At 34.2% G+C, this 24,807-nt stretch overlaps 2 protein-coding genes and 1 non-coding gene across 3 annotated transcripts in view; all 3 read right to left on the minus strand.

The window, feature by feature from the left end:
* The window catches only part of LOC110033328, a 51,737-nt gene extending 41,591 nt beyond the window's left edge, over positions 1–10,146 (minus strand). The window contains exons 1-3 of the mRNA XM_020737260.1: positions 9,496–10,146; positions 8,018–8,294; positions 7,503–7,688 (exon numbers count right to left, since the gene is read on the minus strand). Coding sequence (XP_020592919.1) covers positions 7,503–7,688; positions 8,018–8,294; positions 9,496–9,917 — 885 coding nt within the window. The 5' untranslated portion in view covers positions 9,918–10,146. The remainder of the gene's footprint in view (positions 1–7,502; positions 7,689–8,017; positions 8,295–9,495) is intronic.
* A 6,455-nt stretch (positions 10,147–16,601) lies between these two features.
* On the minus strand, positions 16,602–22,302 carry LOC110033325 (eukaryotic translation initiation factor 3 subunit K). Its single transcript, XM_020737256.1, has 8 exons — positions 22,094–22,302; positions 17,872–17,928; positions 17,730–17,780; positions 17,571–17,637; positions 17,408–17,454; positions 17,263–17,329; positions 16,879–17,189; positions 16,602–16,803 (listed from the first exon to the last, which is right to left on the minus strand). Exons 1-7 carry the CDS (start codon positions 22,202–22,204, stop codon positions 16,903–16,905), a joined length of 687 nt encoding a protein of 228 aa, XP_020592915.1. The 5' UTR covers positions 22,205–22,302; the 3' UTR covers positions 16,602–16,803; positions 16,879–16,902.
* A 1,579-nt stretch (positions 22,303–23,881) lies between these two features.
* Positions 23,882–23,953, minus strand: TRNAP-AGG. Its single transcript has one exon. It is a non-coding gene; the product is annotated as a tRNA-Pro (tRNA).
* Positions 23,954–24,807: the final 854 nt, after the last annotated feature.

Below are 24,807 nucleotides of genomic sequence, written 5' to 3' on the forward strand. Positions count from 1 at the left end.
TAATTACATATTGTGCCTAGGTTTACTCCTGGGATTATAAATAGGCATGTTAGTAACCCCAGGAGGTATCCTCTATTCTGTAACCCTTTTCTGAATAGTGAAAGGAACTCGTCGCTCTGCTCCCGAGGACGTAGGCATCTTTGCCGAACCTCGTTAAATCTCTGTGTTCTTCTGGATTTGTGTCGTTCGTGTTTTTCTTTGCCCTTATTTTCTCAATAGATAGAGAGGGGATGGACTCAGCTTTGACATCCATGGTAGAGAGCGCGGAAGTGGGGGATCTGGGACGAGTGTGGAGAATGTGTTGTTATCACATCACAGACATATAAGACACTCTTGTTTTAGCTTCCTAAGTCGTTTGTATACATCTTTGTATGAAAAAATAAATAAATAAAAATTTGTTTGCGATACTTGTGAATTTAGCAATCTTACTGGGAGCCCTCTATCGGTTCTGGGAATGGAGTTCTTATGTTTTGATTTGATTCATTCTGATGTTTGAGGAACTTGTTGTACAAATTTAATGAATTATTATCAATGTTTTATAATTTCTATTGATTGTAGTTCTTATGTTACTTGTTTGTATATGATGAAAAATAAGAGTGATGTGTTTGTTTGCTTTAAAGATTTTCACAAGACAATTCAAACTCCATATAGTGCAATAGTAAAGGTATTGAGGTATGATAATGATACATGGTATTACCAACAAGGCATTTGAGGAATATTTGTCAGTCTAAGGAGTACAATATCAAACCATATGTTCATACACCCCAACACAAAAAGAAGTATGAGAGAGAAAAAATAGACACATTCTAGAGATAACCTGAAGTATGATGATCATGACGAATATCCCAAAGCATTTGATCAACAGAATGCCCTCGAGAGTGTTGGATTGAAAGTTTCTTTGCTAACTCTTGAAATGAGATAATATTGGGATACTCTCGTCGAAAGTATTTGGTTGTGTATGTTTTGTGAAGGACAACAGGCCGTTAGTAAAGAAATTGGATCCCAGAGCTGTTAAATGTGTTTTCATGTGTTATTCTGCTACTTAGAAAGAGTATGTTTGTTAAAGCCCAATAGAGAAGAAATGTTTGTTAGCATGGATGTGCCCTTTAGAGAATTCAAATAGTACTACACTCTGGAGGTGATCTCACTCTTTGGTGACTCGCTAGGTACTGAAAGTATGAGGAAAGATGGGGTAAGTAGTGATGGTTAGAGATTGACACATCTAGAAGGGATGTCTTGTTATGATGACAGATGAATCGGTTGAGGAGTCGGAAAATGAGGAGATTGAAATGGAGTTGATGAGATTCAAGCTGAAAGCGAGCTGGAGGGTATACAAAAACGAAGTAGAATGAGGGAACAATGCTTACAGTGTCACTCGTGTCAGCAAGTCCCTTGTCTCGGTCGACCCTGACTCTTGAGGCACCTACTTCATTCACCTCAAACTCAAAATACACAAGTGATATGATTCTTATTCCTTCTACTTCTAACCCATAACTTTAAGGATGACCTCTCACAACAATGTGGAACACCCTCTTGATCGCTTTGAATGAGAACATGACATCAATGTTTAAAAAACCAGACCGGACCGACAAATTTGACAGGTTCGACTGTGAACCGGTGGCTGGTCCGGTCTGAAATATATAATGAACCATTTTTGTCCTTGAACCATTGGGAATCGATTGGACCTTTCAAGAAAATATAAATACTATTTCATTTTTTTTTTCTTCTTGATTATAGTTCCCTAGGAAAATGTCCTGAATTTCAAAATATGCAAGAGCTTCATATTATATATACATAGAGAGAGAGAGAGAGCAGCACAGGGTTATTATTAATTTTTTTAAGGAAAAGTGTGAGTTGTCTTGCAGAAGAGAGTAATTTTTTTGTGAATAGAGCAACTCAAAAATGTTTTATTTATTTTTTTTTTCAATTTACATTATTACATTATTATTGTATTATTTAGATTATATTTAATTAATTATTATACTTAAAAAATATTACACCATCTAGTTCAACCCCGGTCAAACCAATGAACCATGAATTTTTTATTCTTCCGGTTTGATGTCCGATGAGATTTTCAAAACCTTGCATAACATAGTTCGGTTTGTTTCTTACACTAACATATCAACTGTACATGGATCACTCATTACATCTTTGGATATTGTCTCTATATGCATGTATTGGCGAGTAGCTAAGGAGGATCACAAGTGAAAAGTGGTCATGCGTGAAGAGCTTTGGCCCTCGATAAAAATCAAATATGGGAGAGTATCACTACCAGCAGGGAAAAGAGTAGTTGGATATAAGTGGATCTTCGCAATAAAATATAATCCAGAAGAAAATGTGGAGTGTTACAAAGTAAAATCGGTGGTGAAACGGTACAATCAGACATTTGAACTAGTAGTGAAGATAAGCACGGTGAGGACACTGATTTCTCTAACAGTGAATAGTGGGTGGAGGTTACATCAACTCGTTGTCAAGAATGTGTTTCTTCACTATGAGTTATTGGAGGTGTAGATGAAGATATCATCATGATTCGGTACAGGTCAGATAGAGAGCAAGGTGTGCAGGCTCAAGAAATTGTTGTCTTGAACCAATCTCCTCGAGCCTAGTTTGACAAGTATAGAAAACTATGGTAGACATGAGATATCAGCAGATCAATGTCAATCATATGGTATTCTTTCATCAAAATGGAGGTCACATCACTGTACTTACTGTGTCTATTGATAACATGATTATCACTAGTGATGATGAGGTTGAGATTGCTCAAATAAAGGTAAGATTGGGCAAAGAATTTGAGGTGAAAGAACTTCGACGGCTCAGATACTTCCTTCAAATTAAGGCGGTCTGTGAACCAAAGGGGATTATCATGTCTCAGAGGAAGTATCTACTGAATCTCCTCATAGAAATAGAAACACTATGATGCAAGCTTGTAGTCTCTCCAATTAATCAAAATATCAAGCTGAGTAAAGAGGTAGGAGATCCAATTAATCGTGTCAGAGATTGGTGGGTCGTTTGAACTATCTGAGTCACACTAGTCCTGAAATCTCATTTGTAGTGAGAGCATGGTGAGCTGTTACATGCATGATCCAAGAATGGGTCATATGGACACAGTGTATCAGGTTCTGAGGTACCAGAAGCGTGCTCCAGGGAGGGGGTTGATCTTCGGGAAGAATGGGCAAGTAGGCATTGAGGGTTTTTGTGACTTTAACAGGACGAGTTTTGCGGAGGACAAGAGGTCCACATCAGGATATTATATGTTCGTAGGGGCCAACATGGTCTCTTGGAAGAGCAAGAAACAATAAATAGTAGCAAGGTCAACAACAAAGGTAGAGTACATGGCCATGGCCTTAAGAGTTGTTGAGATGATGTGGCTGAGAGCTTGTTGGTAGAGCTCAATGTGGGCCAGGGAGCTCAAATGAAGTTATGGTGTGACAAAAAGTCAACAAGCAACATTGCCAACAACCTTATGCAACGCGATAGAGCCAAACATGTGGGGATTGATAGGTTCTTCATCAAGGAAAAGTTGAATCATGAACTACTAAAGCTATGTTATGTAGCCACTGGAGAACAAGTGGCTAACTGCCTCACCAAAAATCTTAGCACACTAGATTTGTCTAGAGTATGTGACAAGATGGGCTTAGTGAGTATCTTTTGCCAATCTTGAGGAGAGTATTGAGATTTGTATCTTTTTGAATGTTCTTATTGTAAATAAAAAATATAGAAGTCTAGGGTTTATTTATAAGAAATTTGTAAGGTTCTATATAAGTTCAAGTCATCAATGAATAGAACATGATTTTAAAGCAATTATTTCTAATAAATCCATACTTCATGACTGGTCAAATTGTAATTTGATTCAACTTATCTTCATGTCAACAGGATATGCTCTTATCATATTGTAATCCTAAAAAGCTTCTTCGATTTAACTGTTTGGCCTTAACTCAAAAAGTAATATAGATATCCCACTATTTCATACAGTAGATCCAAGATGCCTAAACCTTTCTTGCTTGAAAACTAATTGCCCTCTAAAAATATTTGTTGAAAGTTAGTAACTTACCACTTATATTAATAGAGGTCTCATTGATTAGAACTTTATCATCTATAAGAAAATTATAAACGAAAATGCCTAATTTGAACATCTTTTATAAGCGTTTCCATAAAACATACAAAAAAATATTGACACGATGTTAATCTTTAATTAAAACTTATCTTGCTTGAAAATATCTCGGTAAATTCACAACCATTTCAAATAATAGCCAATGCACCATCATTGACATACATAGTTTTTTCCTTCACTGTGCACCAAATAAATTATCTTGATACTAAATATTTCAAAGTTTAATTTAACAAAATAAAAAAAATCATATGTATATAACTTATTTGTTATGGTATGACTCATATACCATATAGGGACAGATGCTGGAACGAAGCGGAGCGGAGCAGAGTGGAAGAATCTGTCCAAATCGGGAAGTTACATTATGTGGGTTGGGGTGCTGGGTGGGTCAACGCCCCGCTATACGGTACAGAGGTAATTTGGGAATTACCTATTGTATTGTAGGATTTACTCTATGATTATAAATAGACTTTTTTGTAATCTTAGGTCTTTGAGAGAGTTGGATCCCTGAATTCTGTACTTTTTCTAAATTAGTGAAAAGTCGCTGCTCTGCTCCCGATGACGTAGACATCTTTGCCGAACCTCGTTAAATCTCTTTGTTTTTCTGGATTTGTGTCGATTCTTATTTTTCTTCACCCTAATTTCTCAACAAGTGGTATCAGAATCAGGTTCGAGGGGAAGAAAATTTTCGGCGGCGCAGGAAAAAAAGAAGATTTGAAGAAAATTTGGCCACTATATTTCAAGAATTCCAGGTGTTCGGCAAATTGCGGCTTGCGAGGAGATCGGAAGGCGGGGAAGATTGCTTGCCTCCTTTCCGGTCGGCAAACAAGAGGATCGCGTGGGTTCGCGAACAGAAGGATCGCGACAGAGAGCTTCGCGGTGCGGAAGGCTTCGATGCGGAAGGCTGTTGGGGAGTTGTCCGACGCGAGAAGGAGTGGAGGATCGCTGCTACAGGGCTGAGTTCGCAGACGCGCTGTTCCCGCAGGAGGCGGGAGGCGGAAGGAATAGTTCGCATCACGGGAGGGACGTTCGTGCTTCTGTTTCGGCGACAGAAAGGAATCGCGGATCAGGACTCCGCGAGTTCGAGCGGAAGGAGGAATTGGAGGCGTAATTGAGGCGGAAGCGGAGGAATTTCTTTCGCGATTTCCATTCCTATCTGTTCACTAGAGAAGAAGAATCAATTTTCATTCCTGTCTGTTTGCTGTGGAGGCAATTCCGAATTGGGAGAAATTTGAAGGAAATATTTCAATCCTTTGCAGGTTGAGCGGAGGAAGGGCTGCGAAGAAGAAAGTTCGGAAGGATTTTCGAATTTTTCTTTAGCTGGTGCTAAATTTCCTTTGCAAGAGGTGGAGCGGAAATAGATAGAATTTTTTATTTCCTTCGCTGGAGCGAGCGGAGAAAACTGCGGAGAAGAAAATTTGGAAGATTCTTCAAATTTTGCGGTGCAACGGAGCTATTCCAGGACGCTGAAAAGGAAAGTTCAAAGGAAATTTTGGAAGGAAAGCGGAGTGGAGTAATTGGAATGTGATTTTCTTTCATTTACTAGGGCCGCGAATTATTTTCTTTTGGTGGATTTCCTCTGCTGGATCTGCGAAGATTTCTAACAGGATCAAAGTGAGCAAAATTTTTGGCTCAACAAGGAAGGTTTTTCTGATTTTGTTTTGGCTAGAGGAAGGGAATCTTGGCTATGGAGCAGGAGAATATAAAATTTTACGGATTGTTCGCAAGGCAGACGGGCTCGCGGGAACGAACAGGTGCGAAGCAGTTCGGATAAAGGGCTGCGGCAATTCGGCGCGTTATGCTTCCGGGAGTTCGCGGTAGAGGCGGCGTCGCGACTTCGACGTGAGACAATTCATAAACCTTCGCGGCATTAGGCGAGGTGGAGTTAGCGAACAGGAGTTCGTGTGCAGTTACCGGGAACAGGAGCGTTTGCGAACATAGGAGTTTGGTGGTGTTCGACCAGCGGAGTTTGCAAGTTCATCGGAGGAGTTGCGACAGGTGGAGTTTGCAACAGGTGGAGTTCGGTAGGGTGCTGGCGAGTGAGTAGGCGCGATTATTCGCGAACAGTGGTTTCGCGGAGGTATTTCGCAAAGGGTTTCGCTCACTGGACAGCAGTTTAGCCGAGGTGCTGGCGCGAACAAGAAAAGTGCTTCAACCCACATTTGTTGCATAAGAAACTCCATAATATATTTCTCCCAAGGGGCTGGATATTCGCAAGGTGGAGATTTTCTCCTAAGGGGCTGGATATTTGCAAGGTAGAGATTTTCTCCTAAAGGGCAGGATATTCGCAAGCTGAAGATATTTCTACTAAGGGGCAGGATATTCGCAATGTGAAGATTTTCTCCTAAAGAGCAGGATATTCGCAATGTAGAGATTTTTCTCCTAAGGGATTGGATATTCGCACGGTAAAGATTTTCTCTTAAAATGTTGGATATTCGCCAAGGAGGAGAATTGTTAGGTATGACTCATAATACCAGAATTTGGAGTCTCTTAGAATGAAGAAATCTAATCGAGAAAAAGTTGACCGACAGTCACTTGGAATTTAGTGGGTTGAGATCAGTGTGGACGCAGCAGCTTAGAATTTAGTGGGTTGAGATCAGTGTGGACGCAGCAGAAGCATGGTGGCCTAAACCACATTGGCGCAGGTAAATATTAAGTATCTCCTAAGGGGCTGGATATTCGCCAAGGTGGAGATTTGTTATGGTATGACTCATATACCATATAGGGATAGACGTTGGAACGAAGCGGAGCGGAGCGGAAGAATCTGTCCAAATCGGGAAGTTACGTTATGTGGGTTGGGGTGCTGGGTCAATACCCCTCTATACGGTACAGGGGTAATTTAGGAATTACATATTGTACTGTAGGGTTTACTCTAGGATTATAAATAGATCTGTTTGTAATCCTATGTCTTTGAGTAAGTTGGATCCTTGAATTCTGTAATTTTTCTAAAGTAGTGAAAAGCCGCTGCTCTGCTCCCGAGGACGTAGGCATCTTTGCCGAACCTAGTTAAATCTCTGTGTTTTTCTGGATTTGTTTTCTGGATTTGTGTCGATGTTTTTCTGGATTTGTGTCGATTCTTATTTTTCTTCGCCCTAATTTCTCAACATTATCAAAGTTTAATTTAACAAAAAATATATATATCAAGTAGAAGCCAATCACACACAAGGTATTGAAAACTTAAATGTACAAATAGTTCAAAAATAAAAAAGACTACATTCCAACAGGTCAACAAAGCTTAATCTTGAATATATGGCTATCCAAAGAAAAACTCTCATTAGTTCACACTTGCATCAACTGATTGTTCATGCAGTGGAAGTCAATTTAGTTCTGCAGAGATGAATATCCATGAAACTTACTTCGTGACCTCCAGATCATTATTATATTAAAAGGTTACCTGTATAAATAGAATTGGAATCTTCAAATTGTCAATTAATTCTCTGGTGCTTGATGTTCGATAGAAGTCCTCAAGAGAATCAAAGCCATAAGAAATCATTGAAACTGCTCCATCAAAATCACGAACAGATGTAGCTGATAGAGCTTTTGCAATATCAAAACCTTTAGTTTTGCCTTGGAAGAGTTCCTGCAAGTATCGCGGTAATCATTCATCACACCGATCCTAATTTCATACTTGCAAGGAAATAAGACATTGTTTTAAAAGAATAAGGGGCTGTTTGGTAGAACCTTTTAATGGGATTTATCACTGGATTTACTAAATCCAACCAAATAATAAAATGCAGAAGTTCATAGATATACAAATTGTTAAATTTAGTAAACCCAATTTTGCCTTTGATTCAGCCTAAATCCGGAGTTACTAAATCCAAGGGACGGCTGAATTTACGGATTTACTAGATCCCACTTGCAGCCAAACAGCTCCTAATGGGTCTTTATCATAAGATAGGGGATATAAACCCTATTTGTTCGCAGAATCTCTTTGAGTCCACTCGTTAGTTTGTCATTCAAGGCAACTCGATGATGTGATGACTTCGTAGATTCCTCCAAGTCAAAAGGAGTGTCTATGCAAACAGCGGCAGTAACTGGAGTTGTTTCTCCACTCTCACCAAGATATTTTGTCAGCATGTTTGCGCCGTATCCCCAGCCAACACCCATTAAGGTTGCCCATGGCCTTATCCCATTGACAAACTGTACAGCTGTGCAGACATCATCGCTATCAGCAGCAGTAAATAGCCTACATAAAGCAAGTAGTTGCAGAGTTCTACAATCAGCAATGTTAAACCTCATTCCAAAGAACATTGGGTATGCATAAGAGATGAGTAGTATTAAAGTTCTTAAAACAAGCTATTGAAATGAAAATAAGAGTAAAAAAAATAAGCATAGGCAGCACAAAAGAAGAAAGTCAAAATTAGAAAGATAATTTCTTGTTTCACTGCTGTAATAACTTCAACAACTGGAATAAAAGAACTTAGCTATGTACTTGTTACCAAATAATTGATTTTCATAACAGAGTATCAAAAACAAAGCTGATATCATGTAATTTTGATAAATTATTAATGAATCGCCAAATAATTAGGTGTACTTCCTCGTTAACAATCGCACATATATATTGCATATAACTTGATATTCACTTGCAATTGATGCCTGGCGTTAGAGGAAAAGATGAATTGAGTTAGAGGAAATAGGATCCAAAAACCTACAGAAATCTTATAAAAAACAGTAAGGACTGTAGTTACTGCAGTTTTTCTTTATAGTAAAAAGTGTCTGCTTGTGCATTGATTATCAATTTAACACAACAAGCCCATGAGTACTCTCGACCATACTATACTTCAATAAGTATACCAACCATAATTGAAAAAGAAGATAAAAACAAAAGCCTTAGCCCCACTGCCGTCTCATGGCTAACCTTTATAGGCAAAAAGATAATCCACCCCACGAAACAAAGTTAAGGTTAATAGCCAGGAAAGGCTCAGATGACAAACCCATATGAATATCAAGTAAATTTCAATATTTTTATAGAAAGTAATCTACCAAAAGCTATATCTTTTTCAAATGAAATAAAGAATCTTGAAAAAGCATGAAATAAGTAAACCAATTACTTTAGATAAAATTTTCCATATCATTAGATCAACCTAATAAAGGTTATATTCGCAGAGAGCATATTTCTGAAAGTCCGTTTCAATTATTAAAGGTAAAATGCATGCAGATTGGTGACAGTTATGTCATTTTTCAAATAAGAAATAATGTTTTACTTCATTCCATGGCACTGGAACAACAAAATTGATTGTTGCGCATTCATAAGCCATAATGAGGTAATTAGAATTATACTGTAATAACATTAATTTAGAACTGCTGATGATCTTCATGGATTAATAATCATTTAATGCCATCCACATACAAAAGTAAAGAACAAATCCAATGGCCTTGTCTCCTACCTTGCAGTTGTCAAGGCTGAACCTGCACAGCCCCTAGGATTCATAACAATGGGAAAGCAGCCATGTCTGACGACATCAAGAACAAACAATCTCACTTTCCAATCCATGCTCCCTTCCGGCGTCCCAGGAATGATCAATACCGTAGTGTCCAACCCCTGCTCCCTCTCCAAATCCAAATAATCCGGCCAATCCATAGAAATCACCCCACCATCATCAGTCCTCACACAAACCCTCTGGAATTTAAGATCCTTCTCAAACCCAACATCCTCTTCATCCTTCAATGGAACCCTCCCCCGGCTAAGATTAACATAATGCCGCTCTTCCCTCATCAGGCGCTCACTCACGCTAGTCTCGCCGTCATCCTCAAATGAAACAGAGGGGCACCGGAGCAGAACACATCGGTTGAATGGCGTCGGGCTCATGAATAGAATCCATTCCCCGACAGTAGATACGCCGGCGGGGGGGCGCTGAGAGCGGTGGAGATAAGCCGCGGCGGTCGCGCTGGCGAGGCCAAATACAGGAGCAAGAAGATCGAGAGGGGAAACCGAGCTGAGTGAACTGAAGAGGCTTTCGAGGCCGAATTGACAGCGGAACTCCGGCGACTTGAGCCGCTTCCGTCGGCGGCGGTCATGGCGGATGACGGAGGGGTGACACGGGATAAGCTAAGATCGAGATGAGGAGAGAAGCATCGGAGGTTCATGGACTGGGGGTTTTAGACGATAGTGAAAATACGGAAAAAAACGAAAATTGAAAGATGGAGAGAGAGCGATTGGGATAGCGAGGGAGACGCCGACTTAGGTGCTGATCTACCGATTCTACCCTTGTGAATTTTTATAATGACATTTATGCCCCAACGGTTTCCGTTGACGATTCTGCCGTTCACTTCTATTTATAGGGAAAATAAATGTATTTTAAATATTATGTCCAAAGAATCAAATATTTTTTGGGAATAATTTCATTTAGGTGGATGATAAAGCTAAGCCATTTTTATGAATTAAATACTTAAAAGTATTTAGATGTTTGATATGATCTCCTTATTTTTGGAAAATACCGAAACTACATCTATATATACTAAAATATAATTTAGATATTAAATAAAAATATCATTCATGATATTTTGAAATTGTGACAATGCATCTTTTAGCTCAAATGATAATATGTTCCATTCGTAATGTTCAAAAGGTGTGGTGAATGTCGTTTTATACAGGTCAGTTTCTTTAATTTGTATTTGACAGTAACCTGATTTTAAATCGAATTTAGAAAAGATCTTAACATTAGTCAATCTGTTAAGTATATCCCTCTTATTATGGATCAGATATTTAATCCATTTTAAAATCTTATTCAATAGTTTATAGTTCATAACTACTCGAGGTTGTCTTCTTTCATTTTCAACTGCATTCATAACATAAAATGTTGTGCACCTCCAAGGAGAGTAGGAGTATTGTATTAATTTTTTTTTATTAAGTAGATCATTTATCTCTAATTTACATAATTATAAATATTATTTAATCATTTGACGAGGTCTAGCCTTTATTAGAATATGTTTTTCATCAAAAGTATCTTCATATGGTAAAGATGCACAATGAATTTTTCTAATCCAGAATGATATGGGATTTTCTCTACATATTGCATTTTGAAAATTTGTAATTAAATATTTGTTTCCTTACTTTAGATATATTATTTGAATATTTTTAATTTTTATTTTATTCATCTCATTTAGGGTTCGTTTGGGGCAGCTTGTGCATTTCAGGATAAGCTGTTTATCCTGAAACGCGGCCTGCGTTTAGTGTAAAAACTCAAACGCAGTTTCGGATAAGCTAGCGAAACGCGCGAACCAAACGGTACAGCGGCGTTTTCAAGCTGCCCCAAACGAACCCTTAATATAATAACGGAGTTTTCAAGCTGCCCCAAACGAACCCTTAATATAATCTCTTTTGGATCTAAAATAAATTGAAATGAAACTGCGTTATTATAAACCAAACATTCTCTTATTTTCATCTATCTTTGCTATAAGCATAATCTTTATTAAAAATGGAGTACCCAAAATAGTATGTTGGCTAAGATTTTTGACAAGAATTAATATGCATTTGTTATTTTGTATTTTATTTGCATTATATTACCACTAGCATAAGTTAGCTTTGAGTGATTTTTTCAAAATATGTATAAATTATTATTCCTTCTCGAATGCAATTCATATCAGTAGGGGTGTAAACGAAGCGAACACGTACGAACAGAGCTTGTGTTTGTGTTCGGTTCGTTTGAAATTTAGTTTGTTTGAAATAAGCTCGTGTTCAAAATTGTTCGCGAAGTCAATGTCTGTGTTCGTTTCTTAACGAACGAGCCGAACACGAGCTGTTCGCGAAAGACGAGCAAGTTTGACATCCCTAATATTAATATATAGAAATAATATATTATATTAATTATATAAATTTTATTATATAAAGATATAATATCTATATTGGTATATTACTAATATAGTATACAACAACAACAACAACAACAAAGCCTTAATCCCACTACGTGGGGTTGGCTACATGAATCCTTTTTCTCCAAACTAATCGAACGAAAAAAATTTGTCCATGTTTGTCTCGTTTATTTATAGAATGAATTGAGCATAAACTCATTGACGAACCGAACACGAACTGTTCGCGAACAACGAGCTTTTTCGACAGCCTTACATATCAGCACCACTATCACCTAGTGATGTTAAATTGTAGATTATAAATTCTTTGTTTATAATTAAATTAACGGATAATTACCATTTTTGAATTATTGCCATTTGTAAAGATTGTAAGAAAATATTTGTTTCTATATTTTCTTCTTGAACCTCCTCATTTTCTTTGATGAAGATCTCTTTGATTAGTTTTTATTTGAATAATTTCTCTTTTTAGTTATTTAATTTCTACTTTAAGATATGAAAAATGTTGTTTCAGATCCGTATCGTTTATTGATACGGTCAAAAACTCCTTTAATAACATAAGATATTGATTCTTGAGATCCAAATTTTTCTTATTGTCTTGTAAGTAAAAAAATGTGTCTCCTGTTCTAAAATCAACTACTTAAGCTAGAACTTTAATGATTAGATCATTTTGATGATATGTTAGATAAATAACCTTGACATTTCAATTATATCTTTGTAGTTGTCATTTTGCTCACAATTTGAACAACAATTTTCTTCATCAGTGAAGATGGAAGATGAAGTGAGCAATGAATACTTTTCTTCTGTTTGAAAAGATTCATTATCTGTCAATATAGTTTTCATAAGAGTTTATCTTAACCCTTAGAGGATTCTTCCTCTTTATATTTTTTCTTCTTGAATTTCATTTTATGAAATTCTTTATTAAAATTTTTCTTCTTTTTTTAGAATATATATATATATATATATATATATATATATATATATGGTAAATTGCTCACCAAATTGCCCAAGTTGTTTTTTTCAAGAATTATTTCTCTTTTAAGCTGTTTCAGAGCAAATATCTAGTCCTATTATAATACAACATCAATAAACTTCTATTTCCAATGGAGATGACCAACATCACTAAGTTGCATTACTCGGCTGATAAATACATCTTTATACAATCGAAAATGTGCTGAAGTTAAACATCTCAATTTTCGTAATAATGACTTCATTTTTCACTATTATCTAAAACATTTCAGTGAAATGTTCAAGTATAGTGATAATGAGATTATATAATGCTTCCGTATTTGAAAGGTTTACACCTTTAAGTCTTGTTTCACTTTACAAGTATTATTTTTGTTCGACTGTGAGACGATTATCGCACCATCCTTTGGGTATTCCTGTAAATCCACAGGTAATCATTGTTGTTATTAAAAAATTTGAATTTCTCCTTAATTGAGTTTTGGTGGCGAATATCATCATTTGATGAAGAGTTTCTTGTATTTTTGTTTTGTTTGTCCATCTATGTTCCATCCATAAACTTAAGTTGCATCATAAACATATTGATATCTTTTCATTATTTTCCCCAAATAAAGTATTTGGAGGTGTATGCCTAATGTAATAGTGTCTATCTAATGACCTCTTTCGATATTTTAATTTATTTATTTCTAAAGAATTTAATTCTAAATCCTTAAATTCATTTTGAAGCTTATCATGTTTTCATCAGGTAAGTCTTCAATGGGTTCATTTCTAGAAGATATTTCTTCGAAATTAGAATTGATTTCTTCAATTATTGTTAAATTATTTTCTTTTAGTTTTGATATCAATTCCTCAAAATCTTTCATATTTGGTCTTAAATCAAACTGATACTTAGGATGAGATTGTTTAGCATGATGCCTCTTAATTACAGCAAGAGATCTATCAGAACTCTCTAATTATGTTATTAATTTGTTTACTTATTTGAGTTAAATGCTCACATATGATTTGTAAAGTTGTATTTGCATAATATAATTGCTTAATCATACTGTTAAATTATTTAAGAGCATTTACTTCAATACTTAATTTATCAAATGCAGAGATTTCTAAGTTTTATAACTTAGTGTTAATTACATTCTTAATGTTTGGAGGATGGATAGATTCTATTATCTCTCCTTTTTAATTTAACCTCTTTTTGTTTAGTATTCCTAAATTTAATTTCTTAATGTATTCTTCAATGAACCATAGAACAAAAGAAATTGCAGGTTTTCCATGTTTATAATTTTCTCTCACTTGATGCAATATCTAATCATTGTTCATTTGTATAGTATTTATATTTTCTATTAGATTTCATGCCGAATTTTCTTCTATTGAAGAACTCATAGTAGAAGAGTTATGGATCTCTGAGGATTAAATCTAACTTTGACATCTCCTTTAGAGGTTTGAATTATTTAGTCAATATCTTGATTAATTTTCGGTCTTTGAGGAAGTGTCGTAGTTAATGACCATTACTCTATAAATGAAATTTCATTTCATCTGATCGTTTTATTTGTAGCAATATTTGATGCTAGCAAATTAGATCTGATTATCATTAATTTTTTTTATAGGTTGAACGTTTTCCCTAACCGTAGGACATAAAATATTTATTATCTTAAAATGAACTCGATCAACCAGAGTCATTGTCTTTGATATAAGTAAGAAATGATACCCATATAACTGAATATGAAGCTTAATTGCTTCAAACAGATTTATATCTATTGAGAAGAAACTAAAGTTTGGGAACGTATTAAAATAGATCGTTCCATGACATAAACTAGTTTCAATTACTCTTATAAAGGATTGAACCTAATTTAGGCATTTGTCGTCTCTCAAACAAGCAATAGTAGATGCATTTAATCCATTAAGTGTTAAAGATTTAAATGTTATTTGGATTACGCCAATATGAATATGTTGATATTCTTGCAGATATTTTTGCAAATATTTATGAATTATAAGATGAATTGTTTTTTTCATTTTCATCTATGGAAATCGGTTGTTCAACTGTTTTTATCGAACTCTTACCTTTGACATAGGTATCTATTTTATATGTCAAAATCTTATTAACTTTAGGAATAGTCCAATTATTTAAATTCTCTTCACTAAGAGGGGTATTTCGATATTTTAAAATTTTTTACGTATTATTTTCTCGTCGAGAATATTTTGTTTAATACAGAATTTATATTTGAAGAACTAGAATTATTATCTAAAGAATAAGAGTCATGTTAGCTTTAAGCTAGAGTTCTATAAGGAACTCTTATATATGAATAAGTATAATACTTGAGTAGAGGTGGTCATAGTATTTCAAATAAACTCAAAGTCAGGTTAGATCTATAATTGATCTTATAAAGTCTTGACTGGATTTTATGAGAAATAAAACATAATCCTCTTTACTGTTATGTTTTAAGGTATGCAACCATCTTTCAGAAAAATAAGATATGTTTTGAATTTTGCAGTGCTGTGACTATAAGCCTTGTTTGAGTTTAGGAAAAATTATTGCGTACGGACACTGCCAGTAAATTTTGAGTGCGGTGTTCGATCATGACAGTCAAAAAATTAGAGTGGACTTCATTCTAACAATTAAAAAAACATAAATATGTAATTCAATAGTCCTGATCGGACACTGCCCGCAAATTTATGTGTACAGTCCATACGCAATAATCGCTCTGAATTTAGGCCCGTAAAACCTAACATTTACGACTTGTTTAAAATTCCAAGTGTTATATATATATAATTAGGTTAAATTTCAAACCGAGTGAAAGAATTGATGGATTTCATAATTCACCTTTTATTATTTCATAAAATTTGTGTGTTTATTTTTGCAATATCATTTATAAAACAAATATAATATTAATATTATATGAATAACTCTGTTTGGGGCAGCTGCAGCTTATTGAATGATCTGTTGTGTTTATTTTGCAGCTTATTGAATGATCTGCTAATAAGCTGAATAAAAATAATCTATTAATAAACTAGATGAGGTGACTATTATAAATTTTTAATTTTATTTTAAAAGTCAGATTGTTGTCAGAAAGCTGTCACCGCACCTAAATATGTTCAGTGTGAAAACACTGTTTTCGACGTTTTGAAAACGCATAAGCTATCAAAATGAGTTTACCAAAACATACCAGGTGCGTTTTCAAAATACCGCCGCACCAAATATGCTGCCTCAAACAGACCTTTAAATGATTGATATACAAATGCCCTATAAAGTTCTCCAACATTAAATAAACCATTTCTTTTGACACCATGTGCAGCTGCCCTACACGCGAGGAATTATTGTTTTTTTTTTTCTATACAAAAACAATATAAACATCCGCATTTTGCAAATATTAGATTTATATAAAATTGTCGTTCTTAAAAAATTTAAATTAATTAGTTTTATATCATAGCATTTTGAAATGACACAACACTTGGAACATTTATTTTATTAAATTTAGTCAGAATAATATAAGTCAAATTATATCTCTTTTTTTCTATTATTTAACAAATTCCTGATTAATTACGACTTCAAATCAGCTCGTAACTCATTATATTCAATTTCAAGGTAGCTCAGCTTAAAACTAAATCAAACTCCACCACCAAAGAAACAATCTAACTCAAATCGAGTCATTCAAATCCCGTCCCAACTCGAATCAAATCTGCTCAAACTACTCGATCCCGCTCAAAAAAAAATTAAAGTTTAGACATTAGATATGTAAATAAATAGGAATTAGGTGGTATATAAACCTCATCCCCATCAAAACCTCAATAATTCCACAATTATCATACACAACAATTCAAACCAAAATCAAATGGAATCAGACAGCATCAAGAGATTCTGAGAGCAAACAGAGTACTTTGGAAGGAGAAAATATTACATTCGGATTCTGGATGTCCGGACAAAGGCCCGGATGCAGCGAGGAGGGCGGAGGTCCGATTCCTCCCATCTTTTTCCACGATCAATTGTCTGGACATCCGGAGTCCGGATGTAATATTTTCTTGGTGAAAGGTGATCAGACAAGTGCTGGGAATATCCTGGTAACATGCTCCAGAGGGTTCCCATCATCGCTGTTCTTCCGGAGTTCAGGATGATTAGACTCATTCCTGGGGAGAACAATCAGCTGCGTCCTATTACTTCCCTTCTCCAAAACCCAGCCATTTTTAGCCACCTGGTACTCCAAGAACTTGTCCAGGGAAACACCTTCAATGTTGATGGCCTCAGCCAGAACAGGCCTGGGCACCTTCTGGTATGTCAGACTGAGGCAATGGATGGCATATGCCTGGATTGCTTGCTCAAACCCTGAGAAATATAATTAAAATAGTCTTAGAAAAAATATAGATTTGCTATAGGGAAAAGATCTTGCCTTGTGTACCAGGAATAACTTCAAGTATGTGAAGATTTTTTGAAGCTTCCTCCCAAAATTGGTGAAACCTTGCTGTCTGTAAGGACGACAAAATGCAGCGATAACGACGATTATATAGGTCTATCGAAATGTAGAGTTAACAATACATGCTCACCTCCAGATAGTGGGAGAGAACAATCAGAGTCTTGAACCGCTCATTTGCTGGATTAAGATAATGAACAAATCAAATACAAGATTATGAAACTAATAGCAAACACTGCATGGCTGAGCTTTTTCAATTCAAATTCAGGACAATTGCATTTGATGAGGCATAATGCATACCACTTGTTCTGGAATTAGGAAGAGACAGAGGCTGAAATCCGGAGCTGGCATTGCCATCAGAGCCTGGTCATAAGAAATTAAAATATAAGTATAAGATTTTACATAAATCAGAAATGTTTTCAATTGCTTTTCCAAACGAATTATGATTATAAAACCTTAATTAAGACTCGCTCAACAATTTGGATGCTCATCCTCTGTGGTTCAAACTGCAAATTTACAGCAGCTATCAGTAAAACATAAAAAGGCAAATGGAGCAATATAAACAAGTAGTATAGAAGATAACAGGACGGCTCTAACCTGATAGAGCCGGAGAAGGCAAAGATTTGCATCTAAACTGTAAGTTTGCGATAAGACCTATATAACAGAATTAATATCAATAAACTAATCACACATAATTTTAAGTTAAAAAGAAAGCCAGCATCATGCCTGTTTATGTAATTATGTGAATGATTTTTTCTCCTATAGGCAACATTTCGGTCATAATTTCAATATATATAAAACCGAAATGAAAGATCAAAGCTCTGAATATTCAATGTCAATAGAAATGAACAAAATAATTGGTGGAAAGTCACAATTTCAGGCGTTTTTGGAACAATTGGGCATTTATCAGGCAAATGCTTTTAGGCGGATACCATTTGTCTTAATTCTGACAGTGGTCACCAACAGTGCTAAAAGTGGTTACTGTGGTTACAACTTAGAACTAATTACCATTTGAAGATCATTTTGAAGATTCATCAGTGCATGACTGACCCAAAGAACCCAAGTGTAATTAACAACAGTTATAATAGGTAGATACATGGCTAATTTAGAATATTATAAGAAAGCAACCGAGGGATGTTAAGTGAAACTTCAAATACGTACAAGAGCCTGTTGATGTTAGTTTGACTAGTAGAAAGGCAAACGAGAGTGGAGAACAAATTTCAGGTATTGTGGACTTAGATTACATTGGGGATCTGCACAACGGAGAGCTTTGATTGATTGTGCGTTCCCAATAGGTGGAAACATTGGATTGGAAGACAAATCTTTAGCTAGTAGTTGTTTTATAGACAGCAAGCAGAACATATGATTGCTACAGAGACTATAAAAAAGGCTATGTATATAAAAAATTTGGTAGAAGTTTTTGAAAATAAATAAAAGAAAATTATAATCTAGAGTGACAATTCAAAGTGCCATTTAACTAATAATGAATTAAGTTTTCACGAAAAAATAAAATGCATTGATATTAGACTACATTTTATTATTGCACAATCAGAGTTAAAAAATTTTGTACTATCAAGAATCATACTAAATAATGCCGGGCAATGTTTAAAATAGCGAAATCGGATATTGAGCAGTTTTTCGTTCGTGAGATGAGGCAAAAGATTTAAGGTGTTTTGAGGCGTAAACCTCAAATTTAAAATATTGTATAAAATAATAAATAGTACAAACTATAAAATAAGTAACAAGAAACAATAAATTAATATTCTAATGTATTAACACATTAAAAAGTAATATAACAACATTCAAACTAAATAAAAAATAGTTAATTATGTAAAATTAGAACGTTAAAATCCTAATATCAAATTATGAAATAAGATGAGTTATACAAACATTAAACTATCAAAATAAACTAAAGAATTAAAACAAAATGCTAAAATATAACAGCATAACAATCAAAATAAGTTCAAAATTAATATTTCACCCTCATTCATACTAACTCCCACTTAAACAAGAACATAACAGGTCATCAACATTTGAACTTCTAATTTTAAAATCTCCATTACTTTTATCACCCAATTTATTTTCATTAGAATTGTTTATCTCGCATTTTATCTTTAGTCATATCTATACTCTCTCATTTCCAATTATTTTTAATCATGGATATTTTCTATTTTTTAATGAATAATCATCAGTAAAGATATTAATTAAAATAACAACAATGTTGATAATTGGAATTTCAAGTATATAAATTTTCATTGATACATTTTTATTTTACTTATTATTTAGTGTGTGATATTTGAATGTTAATAGATAAGGTATATTGATAATACATTTAGTTTAGTTTAAAAAAATTATAGATAGCCTAAAAAATTTTATGTGTTTTTTGAGACGAGGCCCAGCTCAACCTGGGTGAGGTGTATGCCTCACCTTGAGACAATGACCCCCATTGGGATTTTTTGTGAAAAGTGTTGAGGCGAGCCTTTAGACAAAACTCATATTGCACAATTTTAAACAAGGATGGCAAGCTTCACCACTTCTGACTTGATGAAGGTGTTGTAGGGAGATTAAAGGATTTAGATTGTCTAAGCTGCTTAGATAAAGTGTAGATTATTAGCTAAGTATGGATGGTCTTATTATTTATTTGTGTTTAGCTTTTATATCCTTACAGGCGGTTATGCCGTTTTATATAGATACTGACATTAATAAATGTTCATCCATGGGAGACAAAAAAGAGGAGACCTACAAAGGTAGGATAGAGAAGACAACAAATCATCCAAGCACAAAAAGCTGATTATAGCCTTACACAGTTCAGGTAAAGGACATAAAAGACTATATAATTGGTTTATGAAGAAGATATTAGAACTAATAATAGGTAACGTATATCTTAGCGAAGGCATGAGCTAATGAAATGAACACGGAATCAGAAGAAGATAGAAGTGAACTAATCATTCTATTAAGTTAATAACAAACAAATTATTATCAAAGTTGAGCCATAAGAAAAAAACATTAGTAAAAGAATCAAAGTATTGAACCGTTTAAAAAGAAATAAACTCACTTCAAATGATAGTTTCATCAAAATATTAAAATAAAATTTTCCCAATCAAGAAAATAAAATGTGCATAATTCCAAACTCCAAATTGAAAAAGAGGACTGCAAGTTATTAATTTACAAAAGTATATGGAAGCTTTAATATTTTTGGTTGACATCTGTCAATAATTATCCAATATTGTAATCATTGATCATGTACTCAACCCTCCAAAAATCGAAACTCAAAACATTCCAACTAAAGCTCTGATTAAAGTGCCTCCCAGCAGTAATTAAACTTGGAACGTCATCTTATGGGGTTTTTTGGTAACAACTTTAGCAAATCTTGTAAATCCGGATTTACTAAATCATGCCTACCACTGGGATTTAGCAAATCTGGGATTTACTACAAAACAGAGAAATTTGTTTTTATTAAATCCATGATTTAAAATTTGCCCTTTTTCGAAACTGGATTTATTAAATCCATGATTTAAAATTTGCCCTTTTTCTGTCTGACAGATTTAAGTTAAATCCCACATAAATCCATTTCCAGAAAGCCCCTGAGTTTTTAAGGAAAACAAAGCAATAACAACATATGATGTATGGAAAGCACCTACAAGTCACCTCCATCAAAAAACTGAAGGCACTCTACCAGCTAAAGCCCCAAAAGTCTATTTTGGCCTTTCATGAATCAGACAAACATTCAAAATAGCAGTTTATCTGGGATTATAAAGGCCTTCAAGTTGACAAACACAAAACAAACTTTTCTCACTGAAAATTTGAAAAATCAAAACTTTTTCTTATCATTCCACCATACCAAACATCCATGGAAAAAACACTCGGAACAGAGAAAATTTCAGAGAAAAAACAGTCCAATCACATCAGTGCAAAAAAAAAGATAGTACTAAAAATCCTACTCATCCAGGAGGAACAGGAATCCTTTCCAAGCTTATGAGAAATGAAAAAGAGAGGAGACAATGAGGAAGGGAAAATTTAGTGTTACATGGATCAGCTGAAGACCAGAAAACATTGTTATCAGTAATGACAATGATTCACAACTAATAATAGAAATCTCATTCTTACTAAGATAACGGAAATCAAATTATTATCAAAGCAGAGGCAATAAGAGAAGAGGAAACTTAACTGTAAGACAACCATAGAATAGTGAGCTATGTTAAAATAGAAACCAATATACGAATAAAACATTTAAAAAACTATCTTCAATCAAAGTATATATCAACCAGCACGAGTTGCAGCATTCCTAGAAGCTACAATATATAATTTTTTTAACATCCATCTGAATTCAACTGATGCTACATTTATCCAACATTGAGAGCATCCCAAAAGAATTCAATTCAGAAACAATTAAGATCCAGAAATCGATCTTAATTTCTGATTGAAATTACTCAGAGATACTAACTAAAAGCTGGCGTATCATATGAAATTTTTTTTAAAATCCGACATTACAATTGCTTTGAAAGAACCTATAAAGCACCGCCAGCATCAGAAAGGAAGACGTTAGACAAGATATAAAACTTCATTTGGCCCTCCCTTTTATCAAACAAACATTCCAAATAGACATTTTTTTTTTCCCTGGAATGCCCTCAAGTTCGCGAGGACGACATTTTTTTCTCAATTTCCTAAAATGAAACGGAAACGAAACACCAACAAGCCGCATCAAACCACCCCAAAAAACTTTAATTCTATTCCAAAGAAGAAAAAAGTTCGAATCCGTTCATATTCTATGAGAAGTTGAAAATAAAGGATGTAAGAGAAGAGAATTTCACCCCTTTACCTGCTCATTGACATGGTTCTCGAGATCGGCGAGGATGTCGGGGTTATAGGGATTCACGGCGACAAGCTGCTCCACTGTATAGGAGACTTGCTGCTGCAGTTCCCTCCCCATTGTAGCTATTACGGCCGGTATCGAAACCCTAACCCCGAATGCGGTGGAGTTGAGGTCTGATAAGGCCGAAGAGGGAGGGAAGCCCTAACTATTGATGTAAAGCATATGTATATAAAGCCCGTCACTGCACAATTTTGATGGGCCGCAGACTGTGCATTCTGAATTAAATAAATGAGAAAAAGCCCAGTCCTGATTGAACAAACAATAGGGAAGTCCACATTCCATTCCACATGGTGCAGTCATGCAAATTTACATACCTCGATACAATTTTTATGAATTTGCATAAATAACACTTTGGTATTTTAAATATATCCATAAAATCGTGTATTTCATTATTGAAGGAGTGATGATAGTACTACTTTTTATGTGATATTAAATTTTTAAGCATTATGTGTAAATATGAAAGTAAAGGTGTGAGACATGTAAAAACAATATAATTATGAGCAATGTATGTAAATGTCCTATAAATAAAAAAACCAAATCTTATATATACATATTTAATAACTAAAATAAACCCTATTTTTTAGGATGGGCAAACCAAAAATATTTTTTTTTCTAAAATAAAAAATAAATAAAGTTTCGTTTTGGAAAATGTCCACCTTTGGGTATATTAAGGTCAACAATTTTATCTAATTGGGTAAACTTCGTTTTCACAGTTATTTCAAAAAGCTGCTGCCAACATTTAAGTGTTCTGGCTATGTGCGGTGACGATTTTCTAGTTATAGTTTGACTTTTTTTTTAAAAAAAAAGTAATGATCATTGTTGTTTTTTGAACATGAGTTTAATTTTCAACAACTTCACAACTATTTTTTAATAAACTATAGCTGCCGCAAAAAGACCTAGAATTCTTTGGAAGCACTTCATAAAGCGAGTTGAAAGGTAGATGCCTCAACTAATAAACAAAATTTATAAGGAGTTCACAAAAAATAAGCCCATTATGAAATTTAGTCGTGCAAAGGAGGAATGGATCAATTTGTCCATGAAACCTACATTAACTCGATCATGGGATTAATTGATACATTCGATGCATTAAAATGTTGTGTATGTTTCATCACCTTGTCGATGGCTTTGGCGTCTCCCAATTAGATCTGTTACTTCATTTCTTAAGTTCAAGATGATTTTTACTGCCTAATACGTTAATGATTTAAAATGTCATCTATTTTTTTTTCACCTTCAATTATATTAAAACTGAAGATTATAACAACATAATTTGAGTCATTTATCTTAAAGCACACAAAAAAAAATCTCTACACATACAATACATGAAAATAAAAATCCCTAACTAGAAACTATAGACTTTTGAATAGCAAATATTAATAGCCACAAGATGTATGGGCAACAGTTTAAAAATCATGTCTAGAAGCATAACAATATATTTATATAATCAATGCCAAAAAAATATATTAAAATGTGTATATGCTTTGAAAAAAATTGCAATTAGGAACATTGCACAATCAAGGAAAATAATTTAATTTATTTTTAAATTATTATAAAAATGTTTGTGGCTTTTATACTTTTTCTATACAAGGATATAAATTGATCATAATTTTATGTACATTTTATACAAATTTATTTAAAGTTTGTAAATGATTTCAAAATCATTTTATATATCTTTATTAATTATAAGATAAAGAAAAAGTAATTTTATAAATAGATAATTATAAGAGCCATTTATACGGGGCATTCCGAGAATTGAACTCGGGACCTCTCGCACCCTAAGCGAGAATCATACCACTAGACCAAATGCCCTTTGTATAGCTTACCTTTATTTTTACATGTAATTAAATAAATAAATTAGCAAATCTCATCCACCACAATATTCAATTTGCTACCCGCATTTCTTGTAAAACTAGAACCGCATTTTCTGATAAATAGACAAAATGCGTGTTCAAAAAGGTACCACAATATTTTCAAAAATGCCCTCGCACTTATAAGCTACCTCAAACAGACCCTTAACCTTGAAACACTTTAGTTAGTATCAGGTGAATTATTTAAGCACTATAGAGAAAAAGATGTGTGATACGGATCAATGAGTAGTACTGGCATTAGTTGTTGTTATGTCATGACAAAAGAATTTCCAATCATAAATTGGATCATAACTTAGATCACAATTAATTTATTGTTTCATAAATATAACAAAAATATGTTAAAAAATGGGTGAAGTCTTTGCCGAATTAATGTTACGGTATGATGGTAAATTAATTGTATCTGAGGATCTTTATGCCCAATATGTGGGAGGTCGAAGTAGGCTTATTCGTGCCCCCACAACATGCTACATATATGGAGTTGAAAGAGTTAATAAAACAAAGCTAGAAATAAGACTCCATTGAATTGAATATAATATGTCGTTACCCAATGAATGGTGATTTCATTGCAACTCATGTCGATGATGATGAAGTGACTGCATAATTAAACACAAATCATTCGAAATATTAATATTTATAAATTAATCACCCAAGTGATTTTTTCTTGAGCTACAAAAATCAATTTACTTGAGCATGCCACGATCGAACAATTGAGAATTTGATAAAAATGGAAAGATTGGGTTGGGTTTTGCCATGAAATTTCATATTTGAGTGAGAATTTGAAAATTCGATGAAAGA

The sequence above is a fragment of the Phalaenopsis equestris genome, unplaced genomic scaffold (assembly GCF_001263595.1).
Source record: "Phalaenopsis equestris unplaced genomic scaffold, ASM126359v1 Scaffold001140, whole genome shotgun sequence".
Classification (NCBI taxonomy): domain Eukaryota; kingdom Viridiplantae; phylum Streptophyta; class Magnoliopsida; order Asparagales; family Orchidaceae; genus Phalaenopsis; species Phalaenopsis equestris.